At 49.9% G+C, this 13,957-nt stretch overlaps 1 protein-coding gene across 1 annotated transcript in view; it reads left to right on the forward strand.

Moving 5' to 3' along the window:
* Positions 1-772: 772 nt before the first annotated feature.
* CTNNBL1 (catenin beta like 1) overlaps positions 773-13,957 on the forward strand; it is a 46,414-nt gene continuing 33,229 nt past the window's right edge. The window contains exons 1-4 of the mRNA XM_062008771.1: positions 773-853; positions 6,717-6,905; positions 9,149-9,255; positions 10,461-10,600. Coding sequence (XP_061864755.1) covers positions 824-853; positions 6,717-6,905; positions 9,149-9,255; positions 10,461-10,600 — 466 coding nt within the window. The 5' untranslated portion in view covers positions 773-823. The remainder of the gene's footprint in view (positions 854-6,716; positions 6,906-9,148; positions 9,256-10,460; positions 10,601-13,957) is intronic.

Genomic DNA, 13,957 nt, shown 5'->3' on the forward strand with positions numbered 1-13,957 from the left:
CTTTGATTCTCTAAACATGAATGTACATGGTCATATTTCCAACTAGGCCTTTATTCAGGCCTTAACCTAACTACTTCTAACTACAACTTATAATGCTGCCAACACCCTGCTGAGGCCTCACCTGGAGTCCTGTGGCCAGTGCTGGGCTCCCAGCTCCATGGGGACAGGGAAGTGCTGCAGAGAGGCCAGAGCAGGGCCAGCAAGATGCTGAGGGACTGGAGCATCTTCCCTGTGAGGAAAGGCTGTGAGACCTGGGGCTGCTCAGCCTGGAGGAGACTGAGGGGGAAGCTCATTAATATTAGCAAATATCGACCTGGTGGTGTCAGGGGGCTGCGGCAGCACTTTTTGTGCTGTGTCCAGTGACAGGACAAGGGCTGAATGGAACACAACCGGTTCCATTCAAACACGAGGAGAAAGCCCCTTGGTGCTGAGGGGAGGGAGCCCTGGCCCAGGCTGCCCACGGAGGGTGCGGAGGCTCCTGCTCCCGAGGTTCCCAAACCCGCCTGAGCCCCTGAGCGAGGCGGCGACCCCCGACCCCGACCCCCACCCCAGCCCCGCCATGGGGCGCGTTACGGCAGTGTGCCCCCTGCCCCGCGCTTTACGGCAGTGTGTCACCCCCCCGCGCTTTACGGCAGTGTGTCACCCCCCCGTGCGTTACGGCAGTGTCCCGATGCCTGGCGCTTTGCAGCAGTGTCCCCCCCTCCGCGCTTTGCGGCAGCGTGGCGCGCTCCCCGCTTTACGGTCCGGTGTCGCTTTACGGCCCGTTGTCGCGCCGCCGCGGCCGCTGGCGACAGCCTGGCGGTGGCGGGGCCCGGCCGGCGCCATGGACGTTGGGGAGCTGCTCAGCTACCAGGTGAGCGGCCCCTGGCGCGGCCTCCGCAGCTCCCTGCGGGGACACGGCCCCGGGCGGTGCCCTGGGGGAGGGCGGAGAGCGGGGGCTCGGCGCAGGCCGCTGTGCGGAGCTTGTGCGGCCGCTGCCGCCCCGGCCCCGGCGGCTCCTGGGCCCGCGGCGGTGCCGGTGCCGTCTCGCGCGGTTCGGCGCCGCTGCCCCGTGCCCGTCCCCGCACTCGCCCCGCTGCGTGTCCCGTTGCTTTGCCGCCTCTTCACTCTTTCCCCGCCTGTTTCTGGTTCCGTTTCTTGCCGGGGTGTGTTGAAAGTTTCGCGTCTTATCAAAGTTTCTCTCCCCCTTTAGCGCTCCCGTCGGGCTGCCGCCCTCGCCTCGCTGCTGTTGGGAGGCTCGCTTCTGAGCTGGTGTGGTAAATGGAGGGGGTTGGGGAGTCCCGGGGGGTCGGGACAGGGCTGATTTCATACCTTACTGTGAGTTGAGCACCCAGCAATGTTGGCTCGGGCTTTAAACTGCAACAGTGGCGTGTCTCTGATGAATCAGGGGATCAGAAAAGCACTCTGAGATGTCCTCTACCTTGTGAGTATCTGAGTATGGGAGTTATGGGGCTGGATCTGTTCGTTAGTCACAGCACGGGGCTCTGTGCAGCCCCTTCCCTCTCACCTGGGCACAGACGGTTCCTGTGTCAGTTGGTGATGAGGCTTTGGAGTGAGAGTTGGGTGTCAGTGGCACTGAATTCAGACCTCTAGAACTAGGGAAAGGGGTAAATGCAGGTGAAAGGCCTGGAGCCAAGAAGGCAGCTACATAGCTCTGCCAGGGAAACTGTGTTTGCCTTCCGTGGGGGTGCTTCTGGTTGAGAGAGGGAAACAACACTGGTATGAAAGAGGTTTCCCTCCCTCATCCTGCGTGGGCCAGGCATCTGCCAGGGCTGTGGGCTGGGCAAGGCAGGTGCCCTCCTGTGTCATTTTGAGGAATGCACTTGTGCACTGAATGAGCAAAAAAACCGAGCAGAGTAACCAGGCTTTTGTTGTGCCAGTGCCACAGAGAGGACACCGACTTGTGCGTGGCAGATGAGTGCAGGGAGTGTTGCCCCCAGGCTGAGGCTGCTTTGGAGTGGAGGCTGACTCGGGGGCTCCTCCAGCAGCTCCTGAGCACCTCCAGTGCTCTGGCTGGGGTTGTGAGATTGCTCTGAGCGTGGATCTGGGGGCTTCCTTGCACTGGGCTGAGGAGCAGGCTGGGTTTGGGGGCTCCCCACTACTGGGCTGGGCCAGGGGGTTCTGCAGCAGTCTTGCTCCAGAGCTGCCCAGTACCAGTGCTGCAGGGCTGGTAGCTGAGTGGGCTGGGCTATGGCTCGTGTTCACCTCTCCTGTCTGATTGTAATCTCTTGCTGCTTATGAGCTGATGTCCTCAGCACAACCCCAAATCATTGCTTTTCTCCTACATTGTTTCGATATTTTCCCCTCTAAATGCCAGGTCCATGCCCTTGCTCAGGCAGGAAGATGTTGTGCCTCAGTGGCAGACTCGGCCTGGAAGATTCCAGGCACCGTGCCACCAATTCAGCAGCAAGTGTCTGCCAGAGTGAGAACAGGAACCTCCTGCAACACAAAGTACAATTAAACAGCACCTGGCAGTTTACACAAAGCTCAGGAATCCATAAACTTTATGTGTTGCTGCAAAACAGTTGCAGATGGTCTAAAGTGATGATTAAATATTGCTGCTGTTCTGCCCAGAAGCCTGTGCCCAGATCCTCTGCCTGTGGTGTCTGCTTAGGGAGGGTCGTTGAGGGAATGAAGCCAGCTCTGGGTCTGTGCAGAGATCTCCTTCAATTGCCTCTGCAGGGAACGAGGGAGATTATCCTGATTCCCATTAGATGCAGCTCCCATTGCTGTGAGTGATCCTCTCAGGGCGCTGGTTTGGAAGTGGAGTGTGAATGAACTGAAATAAGAGCAGGAGCAGTAAATCACGGGCTGAGCTGTGGTCCAGGCAGGCTCCTCGCTCTGCAGACGGCTCGGGGGGCTTGCAGGGGGATGCATCTGCTGGCCACGGGGGCACATCAGCATCTCTGCTGCTGGAGTAGGTGCTGTGCTGTGAGTGCTCAGGGCAGGGGCTGTGCCACGGGCAGCTCAGCCCTGGCAGGGTGATGATTTGCAGCCCCATTGTGCTGGGATCTGTGGCTTTGGCTGAGGGTTGAAGCGAGGAGTGGTCACTGGCTCTGCTGCTGGGGGCTGCAGAGGTGCTGCTGGGGCTCTGAGAAGCCTGCAGGCCACCCTTTGGTTTGCTCTCCTGTGTGTTGTCTTTGACTGCCAAACTGTATGGTGGGTACAGGCCACGTGCCTCCAGCCAGTCTGAACAGGATGGGGGTTTGCTCTCTCTGAGAGTCACAACCTATATCCCTGTAGGTACAGTGTGGATCTTTCATTTGCCTCTGGTTTGTGTGACTTTGGAGCTCTTGGGACTCTCTGGGGTTTCTCTTTTTGCTGGTACCCATTCCCCTGGTTCACAATGCTCTGATCCTGCGCCAGCCAGAGCCATCGTGCTTCAGGGAGGCAAAACAACACGAAGGAAGCCTGATGGGAGCCTGGCTTATCACATGCGTTGGAAATGAGATGAAGAAGTCAGTGCAGACACCTCTGGAGATTTGGGCTTGCTTTCAGGAGTCCCGAGCTGGCAGCTGAGGCAGGGGCTGTCCTGAGCAGGCTGCAGCTGCTGGGTGTGATCACCAGAGAGGCTACATCACTGGGGAAGATTTATTGGGGATTTCATTAACAAATAATTGCTGAGCTTCACAGTAACAGAGAACATGTCTTAGCAATATGAAAGCCCATTACTGAGACTTCTCTAAACCATCCTGATGTTTGGAGAAGGCTGGAAGCCATCAGAGGCTTAAACAACGTGTTTTCAGATGGCATGGGACACTTAATCCTGATATTGATGTGCTTTGAGGGACACCAGGTGGGGGCCCTGGGCAGGTCGTTGCCCTTTGATTTAGGGTGGCATTTCTTTGGTCTTCACTGCATTCAAGGCAGATGCTGCTCTTCCTGCCGCCCAGGCCAAGGGCCACACTCTGCCTGATGTGCCTGTGCCCAGGAAGGACCTGAGCTGAGGGGAGGATTTCTGGAGGGGGAATCTGCTGCCTACAGCCTCAGACCTGGACTGTGACAGCTTAGGGTGCATCAGGCAGCATCCACAGCAAGTGCAGCTGAAGACTGGGAGAGAAGCAGAGAGATAATTCTCCCTTCACCAATCAGCAGCTTCTGTTTATTCTATTCTATACGTGTCAGCTCTTCACAAACCCTTTGCATTTGTTGTCTTTGTGTGGTGATATCAGTGCTGGATTGAATGGAAACCTCTCCCGAATAACTTGCTGTGAATGTGCCGCCTTCAGCGGGAGCAGGAGTGGCTGAACTAACAAAACAATTTAGAAACGCTTTTCTTGTGCCTTTTCTAATGGATTCCATCTCCTTGGCAAATGCACCTTACCACACCGAGGGAGAAACCCACGTGTTGCTAATCAGGTGATTGACTTTCCCTTTTCTGCCAGAAAGCCACAACTTGTGCAGATGTGTGTGAAGCCGTGAAATCATTGAAGCCAACGTGTTTAGACACAGGCTGTGTGTTTGCTTAGCCAGGTGCCCCCGCCTCAGCACCGCAGTGTACGTGCTTAATCCTTGCTGCTGGCCGCAGCTGCCTGCAGCGAAGCTGGAAGTCAATGGACGGGAGCTAATGCTCGCCTTAAATCAGCTGTTCATGACTGTGCATCTCTTGCGACAGGAGCAGCAACCCAGGTGGCTCACTTATCCCTTGATTTCTTAGTTCTGATAGTGCTGGTTGGAAAATGTAATATTCCAGGTAGGATTTTGCACAACATCAATAACAGAAGGAAGAAACCTTCCTGCCTGCTCCGTGGCGTGCGCCAGAGCTCAATTGCTGCCGGCTGCCAACGTGCTGGCAGCGTTAATGACTGCACGTGGGGCACTTCTGTCATTTATCATCATGATTTCTGGTCTGTGTTGTGGAGGAGTCTTCTCCCCTGACAATGCATAAGTACAAAAAGGGATAAAATAATGGAGATTGAAGCAGGGTGTAAATTCTGACCCTGCAGCTCGTGTGCTCGGAGGAAATGGGGCTGGGTTTGTGAGGAAGCTTTAGCTTCTGTTTGGGTGGTAGAATCCCTTCCTGTGGTACATTACTTTGCATCTGGCAGGCCACCAGCTCCCTTGGTCCCTCGTCTGCAGCCTCAGCCTCACTGAGGTTATTTGTTATTAATGTGGGGAAATGAGAGTGAGGAATGAGATTCTGACTCCTTAGATTAGGAACATCGATGGTGAGTCCTGTAGGGCTCTTGACTGGACATTTCAGGGCTTCTTAGGTCCCTAATGTCTGTGTCTGTAACATCATCCTGCCAAAGGTGGTTTAGGATGAGCTGGATATTGCTGAGGAGTGAGTGGAAGGGTGCAGGGAGGACAGAGACCTGTGTGCCATTAAGGACACTGAGTAAGGAATGTGTGTGTGCTGAGGTTTTCTCTTTAGATGATATAACTTTTTTCTTTTCTCTGTTGGGTTGCTGATTGCTTGGGGGAGGTGAGTTGTTAGTTGTTGACAATGACACATCTGTTTCCAAATGGATCTATGTGAAATGATATTTTAATGTACCTAGCAAGTAACAAGAATCTGCTTAAAAAGCCCCACACCAGCACCACCACACCCTGACCCCCCCCCAAGCCCTCCCAGCAAACACAGTTTAGAGACTCTCTGGGTGTGTTGTGCTCCGTGGCTACTGAATTATGAGCTGAGCAACTGCTTTAGAAGTGCATGGGAGCACTTGAGGAGAGTTTTAAGTCAGGAATGTAATGTCTGTGAGGGAATCAGCAGCAAAGATGCAGAGAGAAAGGAGGCAGATGACAGCCTGGGAGCAGGTCTAGCTGGGAGGAAGCATCTAGACCTTGGATTCATGGTAATCATTTCCTTACTGTTTTCGTTGTTCTTAAGGCACAGGCTCCTTTTAAACAGTACAGAATAAAGCTTTGTGTTCCTGTAGTCACAGAGAATGGAGCCCTCCTGTTCCAGCCTGGTTGTCCCTCAAAAAAAATACGAGACACCAGATTTCACATCCTTGTAGTGTTTAAAGGGAGAGAGTTCTAGCTTCTATTGCAAATGCTTTCATCCCTTTCAAGCCTAACATGGCATTAGGATTAATGGGCTTCTTTTTTTGTCCCTGGCAAATTAATTTTGACAATCACATAGAAATTGTGGAATAAAGTAATAGGTTGTTCCAGGCAAGCCATCGAGGTAGAGGCACTGCCCAAGCTGGTGCTGAGCCCCTGGAGAACTGCAGCACGCAGCAATCCTGCCATTGGGCTCTCATTCTGCATTCCAGTGTCAGCAGACTTCAGACAGAAAGATGGGGGAAGTCAAGGTAAATTTGGATGCTCACAAGAAGTCAGTATAATCTCATATACAAGGCAGGTGAAAGCAATCCTCTTGTGCTGTGCTGTGCTTGAGCGTGTCGGTCTTGTCTGTGAAACATAAGGTTGTCTCTGCTGGCTGGACTGGTTCCAGACCCTGAGGATGGCCACAGAGCCGTTAACTTTGGCCACTGCTTGGCTTTTAAATACTAGTCCTTGCTGCCTGGGAAGGTATTTTTCCTGTGAAACATGTTCACAGCTCAAATGAGGGAGGCTGCTGATGCAGCTCTTGGTGGAGCCATTCATCTGCTCATGTGATGTTCCACTTCACTCAATTTCCAGACTTCAGAGTTCAGTGTTGTGTAAGCAAATGTTTGGAACAACTTGTAAGAAGTGTAATGTTGGTATTCTGGTGTGCAGGGGTCACAAAAGGCTTCTATTCATTCTCCTCATTTCTCTGACTTCAGCCCAACAGAGGGACAAAAAGACCCCGTGATGAGGAGGAGGAGGAAATCAAAGCCCGTCGCAAACAAGCCAGTGCCCGAGAGCACAGTCGGCACAGGGAAGAGGAGGCTGTTGCACTGGAAGAAACTGATGATGAGAAGAAGAAACTTCTGCAGATAATTGAGAGGGATGGAGAAGAGGAAGAGGAGGAAGTAAATCACTGATGTCTTGTGGGAAAGGGGAGGCAGTGGGAAATCAGGAAACAATCGCGTCTTACTGCGTGGGTGGTGAGGCTGACTGATGATCCTCACGTGCCTCTTGCAGCTTAAGGTTATGTCTGATTTTCCTGCCCTTCATTAATTTCAAATGGGGCTTCTCAGCAATATCCTCAGAAGCTTTAAAGGAGGGGGAGCAAAAGGGAGGGGAAAGGCAAAGCTTTCAAGCCTAATTTGTTTTAATCTGGGAGTGCCTAAATCACCTTCTAAGCTCCATTTTAGGTGGCAATTTCTGCATTCTAAAGAGTTTCCTAACTCTGTTGTCCTCATCAGTACCCCCAGCCATGCAGCTTCTCCCCCTTTCCCCCTCTTCCTAGCTGTGCAGCAGCAGCAGCAAATAAACAAACATCCTTCTGTACAAGAAAGGTCTTGGGTCAGAGGAGGGGGGGAGCAGCTGTCAAGGGTAAATGATTTCAAGCCTTGGAGACAGAAATCCAATGCAGCATTGGCCTTTCTGCCAAGGGCCAGGGAAAAGATCACTTTATAAATGTGACACATGGATTGGTATAAATCTAGAAGATATTTGCTTCCTGCTGCCAGTGTCCTGTTTGATAAAAAAACAAGTGATATCCACCACTGTAGAATCGTGTAGGTTTGTAAAATATCATTGTCCTTTGGATACAGCATTGCTGGGGCTTGTCTCTGAAAGCCTCCCTGGCTTTTTGAGGTTGAGCTACTGCCATCACCCTGGCTGCTGATAGCAGAGAGAGATAACACAGCTTCTGTAGCCTTTGGGCACCAGTGAGGATGAATGGACGTAGCCCAGAGCTCTCTTGACTGGCTAGAGCCTTGTGAATTCCTGCAGCACACGTTTGAAGGGCTAGAAGTCCAAGGTTTCTTTGTTTATTGTCTTGGAATGCAGTTGCTGTGAGTGGTGTGCCAGTGAATCTGAGGGAAGGAGGCTAATCTGTAGGGCATGGTAATGCTGAATGCAAATTAAATACAAGATACAAAGCTGATCCTGATGGAGATAGTGTAGTGCTACACATCAGAGAAAGCAAAGAATCAAATAAAGCAGTGTGACAGGATCTCTGCAGGCTGAAACCCCACTGCAGGAGCAGCAGGATTCAGGCACTGCAGGATGCATTACCTGCGTGGGATGGGGACAGGAGGGGAGTGGGGCTAAGGCAGCTTGGGCCACAGAGTGCAGGAAATCCAATAACAATGGAAGGCTGGGACTGGTGTTACTGTAAGGGGTTTGCTGAAGGAATGTGCTGCTCAGAGAGGATAACCAAAGAATCTCCAACACCAGAGGCAACTCTTGATTTAATCCTGACTGAGGGCAGGACACACAACTTGCCTCGAGATGTGAAGGGATCTGGCTTGTGTTTTTGTTGTGAGAACTCTTTAAGAGTGATTGTAGCAAAGGCAAATAGAGGAGAGGGAAGAGATGACACAAGGGAATCAATAGCATCAATGTTTGTCAAAAGGGCTGCATTAAAGTCATGAAACGATGCAAACAACAGAATGGCGTTTGTAGGTGTGGGGAGGTAAGCAGGGCTGCACCACTGCTGTGCAGGGAGGGTTCAGTGCCAGCTGGGGAACACCTCTGGAGAGTTTAAAAACCAGAAAGAAACCACTAGAGTAAAATATTGATTTGTATTTTTTTTTTCTTAATAGAAAAAGACTTCAAAATAGACATGAAAGCTTATCCAAGCGAGGAAAGGGAAGCAGGGCATAAACTCAGGGCACTTAAATGTAGCCCTGAGAACACCCCCGAAACAGCACCATGGGCTTCTGAAAAGAAACTGCCCCGTGGTGTGAGCTGCTGATGCAGATGAGTGTTGGAAGCAAAAAGCCTCCATGCCAAGCAGTGCCAGGCGTGAAAGAGCAGCTCAAGGAAGAGGAGCCCTTGCAAAACGGGTGGTTTGTCATTGATACTCACCTTCAGAAAGCCCAGGGAAGCCCTTCTGCTGTTACAAAGAACCTTCTGTTGGAAACCCCTGCTTTATAAAACCCCCACTTAGCCAGTCTTGCTACGAGGTCTTGCTCAGGGCAGAGCTGGGGTGAATGAAGGAATGGGAAGCACTGCTGGGTGAGGTTTCTGCAGTGCCACTGAGGGAGTTATGGTTTGTTCCTGAAGGGTCTGGGCCTGGCTGCAACCTCACTCTTCTGTGTTTTACTGCCTAATTGTTCCAGCTGTCCTAAGCCCTATTTTCTGCCCTTTCTGACTGGGTTAGGAGGAACCTTTGGATGAAAGTTCAGTGAAGAAGATGATTCTCACCTTTGAGAAGAGATCTTACAAAAACCAGGAGCTGCGGATCAAGTTTCCTGACAATCCTGAGAAGTAAGATCCTGCTCAGCCTTTTCCCTTTGATTTCAAGTGTTAGCCCTAAATCAGTTTCTTGGGTCTACAGAAGGTTTCAGCTATGTAAGGTTTATGTAACCACAGTTATTGCCATGGAGTTCTTGTAAATGGTGTTTGAAACTCACTTGGCTAAGTGAAGCCTCTGGTGCTGGGCAGCACAGGGACAGTAAATAGCAGTGATAGGGGAGATCTGGCTTAGGTTCTGTCTGGTGTTAGTATTACAGATTGTGAAGCTTCAGTGCTAAAACTGGGGTTTATGTTGTTTTTGTTTTGGGTGCACACAGTTTCATTAGCTTTGGTTTGGGTTTCTAAGGGTCTCAGCTCTCAGCACACCGTGCTGCTGTGCCCTCGCTCTTCAGGGGGCTGCTGCTCTGCGCTGCCCCTTCCTCACCCTAGGCAGGTGAGGAGGTTTTTGAGGTGGGATGAGGTGCTGGAGTGGTGAATTTTGCTTTCCCAATGAGGAAGGCTTTTGTGGCATTGTTCTGTGTGAAGGTGGCGTGCTTCCATCCAGGCAGTTCTCTGTGTGGGAAGAAAGTAATTTCCCATTCTGGAGCTTTCAGATGCTGCAGTGGGCAAAATGGCTGCGTGGGCTGTGAGCCACACTGGTGTGGGTTATTTCCACACCTGCACTTCTAGTGAGCCTCTTTCTGCTTTCACACAGGTTATTGTTCGTGTTACATGGATTTCTTCTTAAGTGCCATTGTTTTTTATCCAGTTTGCTGTTCTTTCCCTTACCAACATTCTTTTCACAGACTTCACTTCAGAGGTGGCCAGGGCAGGTGCATTGCTTGGGAGAGTTTATGCTGCTGTGGGTTTTCATCTCTAGCCACAACATCTGCACTTTTTATTTATTAATCAGTTCCAGAACTGATCTACAGAATTAGAACAAACCTGCTTATTTACTCTATCTAAATGATATGGTATGAAGGCTTGTCCTACCACATGATTCAGCTTCAAGAGGCAGGCCCAGGACAGGACGAGACACAGGCTGCCTCTAGGAGTTCTGGCCTCGGTGGTGTTGATGTAACCAGAGGGTCAGAAATGCTGGGGCTGTGTGTGGGTGGTGTGGCACGTCTGACCTGGTGTCTCTGGGAAGGTGGTGGTCTCTGTTCTGAAAAGGGCTGTACATTGAACACAACTGAGCTACCTTTTACCTTTTACTCATCCTTTTTGTCTTGCCTCAGGTTCATGGAGTCGGAACTGGATTTAAATGACATCATTCAGGAGATGCATGTGATTGCAACGATGCCAGACCTGTATCACCTGCTGGTGGAGCTGAATGCTGTGCAGTCTCTCCTTGGGCTGCTGGGACATGACAACACAGATATCCTTCAGTTGTTAAAGCAGCTCTCATGTGAGAGGTTTCCTACAGACTTCTCAGTAATCTCTTGCGTCCTGCTTTCACAGGCTCCTGTGTATGTTTTTCTCTTTCCCACTGTACTGAATTTATGTCATTTTTTTTCTCCATGTGAAAGCCTTCTTTGTTGAAGTAATATTGATTTTGATTTTTTCAGTGCTGTTATTCTCCCTCCTTGTTTTATGACCCTTTCATCTATGTTTGAGTGCCTGCGTTGAGTGTGAACAGATGAACAAAACAGGAGAAGTGAAGGTCTGGGCTTCACAGTGTATGGCCTTGAACTGTGTGTAAACAGCATCTGGAACCGCCCCATTAAAAAGGAAACCAATTTACCTCTTTTTGTTGAGAGCTGAGCTGTCCTGCTTTCAGCTATTTGCTGTGGACTGGCTCACCACAGTGGTAAATTCTTAATGTGTCTGTACCCTTAATGTGTGTGCTCAGAGCTTGAGGTTGTGGGCAGCTCCTCGGCTTACCCAGGTATCCAGAGGCATTGCCACACGCTATTGGTTCTTGTGTCACTGGACCTGATCCCTATGTGCAGCCATCTCGTGTTCCTCTGAAGGTCTGAGGACATCTCAGAGTTTTCTGTCTACACTGTTAAAGATTTTGGCAGTTTTTTGTAATGTCCTTGTGCCTTGATGCTTAGCTGTCAGCTGACAAATAGAACTGTGCCTGGCTTGCCATTGCGAAGCCTTTAAAAGTAGAGCTCAGCCTGCATCACTTGTGAAATATTCTCCAGTAGATTAAGCTGAAAAGTGGTGACATGATTCGAGAGATCGTGTGTCTGTGTCCTGACAAGCATCAGTGAATGGAGAGAGTGCTGAAGCCCAGGGGAAAGGCCACTGGACTTAGACTTGGGGCTACAGCAAGCTTCTCTTTTTTTTTCCCTTCTATTGATTCATGACCTTAGAAAAGAAGTAAATTACTCTCCTGTATGTGTAAAGCAATGGATAATAGTTGGCAGCTTTTCTGAGGTGTTTTGTGATACGCAATATCATGGGACTGTCGGTGCTGAGCGTGGTCTGAGGCACACGTTGTGGTTTTCCTCTTCAGCACTTTTCCTTACAGGACTATATATTAAGAATTCATAATTCATTCTTTCTGAGTGCAGTGATCAGGAGATAAAAACAAACCATGAATATTTTATTGCACACCAGTCTGTGTTAGAAAGCTCTGCTTATGTGTTCGGGTATTCTGAGCTGTGTCACCACATCGGGGCTCGGCAAGAAGGGCCCTGCAAGGCAGCAAACACCGTGGCTTTCCTTATCTGCCATCTGCAATGGCAATTACTCCCAAGTCAATGTTTGTTAACAAGTTACTGTTGTACAATGGAAACACCTACCATGCATAACCAGTTTCACGGCTGCTGTCGTTTCATTAAGTACTTGTTTGCCAGATACCACGGGCTTTTTGTACCGTGTGCTTGCCATTAAAGGCTCGTGCTGAAATTCACAGGGAAAGTAGGAGCTGTGGGGATTGTGACTGGGATAGCAGAGCTCATGCATAGCTGGAGGGCACAGGAGTAAAGCTTGCTTTGTCCTTTCAGCCATGAAAAACTATGTCCTAGGGTCACTGCTGCTGTCAAAGACTTGTCAGTATTTCCTCTGTGAACTCCTTTTAATTGGTTTGCAACTTGCCTGTCAGTTGGAAGTTTGGCCTGTGGATTGCAATTTTGGGAAAAGTGTATTTCTTGTTATAAAACTGCTGAAGTGTTTTCAGAGCTGTAGGAAGCAGGAGCCAGGCTGCAGTGACGCCTCTGCTCTCTGCTGCTGCTGTGACAGGATGGAAGCGCTTTTGAAGTGAAGCAAGTAGACACAAAGCTAAATTGGTACGGCTCGAGGATCTCTGATGATTTTTTTTGTTTCAACAAATGGCAGGAGGCTTTAAAAATTAATTCTTCAGGGAGAGAACTAAACAAATGGTTCTTCAGATGTGATTTAAATGCACTGTCTTGAGGGGCTAAGGCAGGGAGACAAAAGCAGTGTCCAGGGGGAGGAAATAATCTGCCACATGATTCCTGCAGTTTTACACAAAACATGTGGCTGAAGGATGATCACCAACAAGGTTTTATTAATGAAAGACAGGAAAGCTTCAGGTGAGGATTTTGCTTTTCTGTGTCCTTACATTTTACAGGACAATTGATATTCTCACTGAAGCCTCTCCAGCAGCTCCCTAGGCAGGAGTGTCCCACAAGATGAACTCTGACTGCGGGAGTTCTTTGCTGTGCTCTCTCAGAAGAGTCTCACTCAGTTGTCTTTATAGCACTCAGTAGGAAGCAGTAGTCTCCAGTTAGTTCCTCCCTTAGGCTTCTTTTCTATGGGCTGATCAAACTTCATTCCCTCAGTCTTTCCTCATCCGTTGTGTGCTGTCCCCCTGACATTCTCTCCACATCACAGCCTCTTGTTATTAGGAGGAAAACTATTCCACATGTTGCTCGGGAATGCAAAGCAGCAGGTAAGAAATCTCTTGACTTGCTGGTTTTGCCCTTGCTAATGCAGTGCAGTCTATGATTAGCCTTCCTCACTGCAGTGGCAGGCTGCTGACTTCCCTTCAGCTTGTCCACCAGATCTTCTCCCGCAGAGCTTACTTCTCCAGTCAGCCGCAGTGTGTGGCCTTGTTCTCTCCCAGGTACAGGACTTTGCATTTGCTGAACTTTGTGAGGTTCCTGTTGCCCCCAGCTTTTTGTTGACAGTGGATTCCTTGCACAATAAATGTCAGGCAGGTTGTTTTATCTTAACTTCCTAATGGAGCTGCACTTAACTTGCTTCTAAAAATTGTACCCTGGGACCTTTGACTGTGGGTTTGTACAAGCAGGAGTGACTGCCTGCCCCGTGAGGAGTAACCACTCTTCCCTTTGGTTCCTGATGGCAGTTGCAACTGGAAGTGAGACCTTCCCGTCAAGAAAACATATGGATAGCTTTAGCTTGGTTAAGAAATGCTGTAGGGTGTAAAGAAAGTAGTTGTCTTACTGACAGACATCTTCTGCAGCACCCAGACGTGGGCTAACTTGGGACTGGGACAGGCAGCTCTCTGTTACCATCGTTCCTGAGACGAGGTAAGTCAGAGCTGAAACCTTGTTAAGAAAAGATCTATGAAAGTACTTTTGCTGCTGCTGCTTGTACATCTGAGCAAATGCACAAATAGGAGCGCTGGGAGGCTGGATAGTTAGCCTGTGCATTTTAAAGAGATTCATCACCAAGTAGTTATATAGGACACACGGAAAGCTGCGTATCCCGTCCTGCCCCAGTGGGACTCGGGCAAGATTGATCAGCATGTCTGAGAGAATGGGAAAGTGGGTCTAATGAGGTGGAATACATCTCATTG

Source organism: Colius striatus, chromosome 16 (assembly GCF_028858725.1).
Source record: "Colius striatus isolate bColStr4 chromosome 16, bColStr4.1.hap1, whole genome shotgun sequence".
Taxonomy (NCBI): domain Eukaryota; kingdom Metazoa; phylum Chordata; class Aves; order Coliiformes; family Coliidae; genus Colius; species Colius striatus.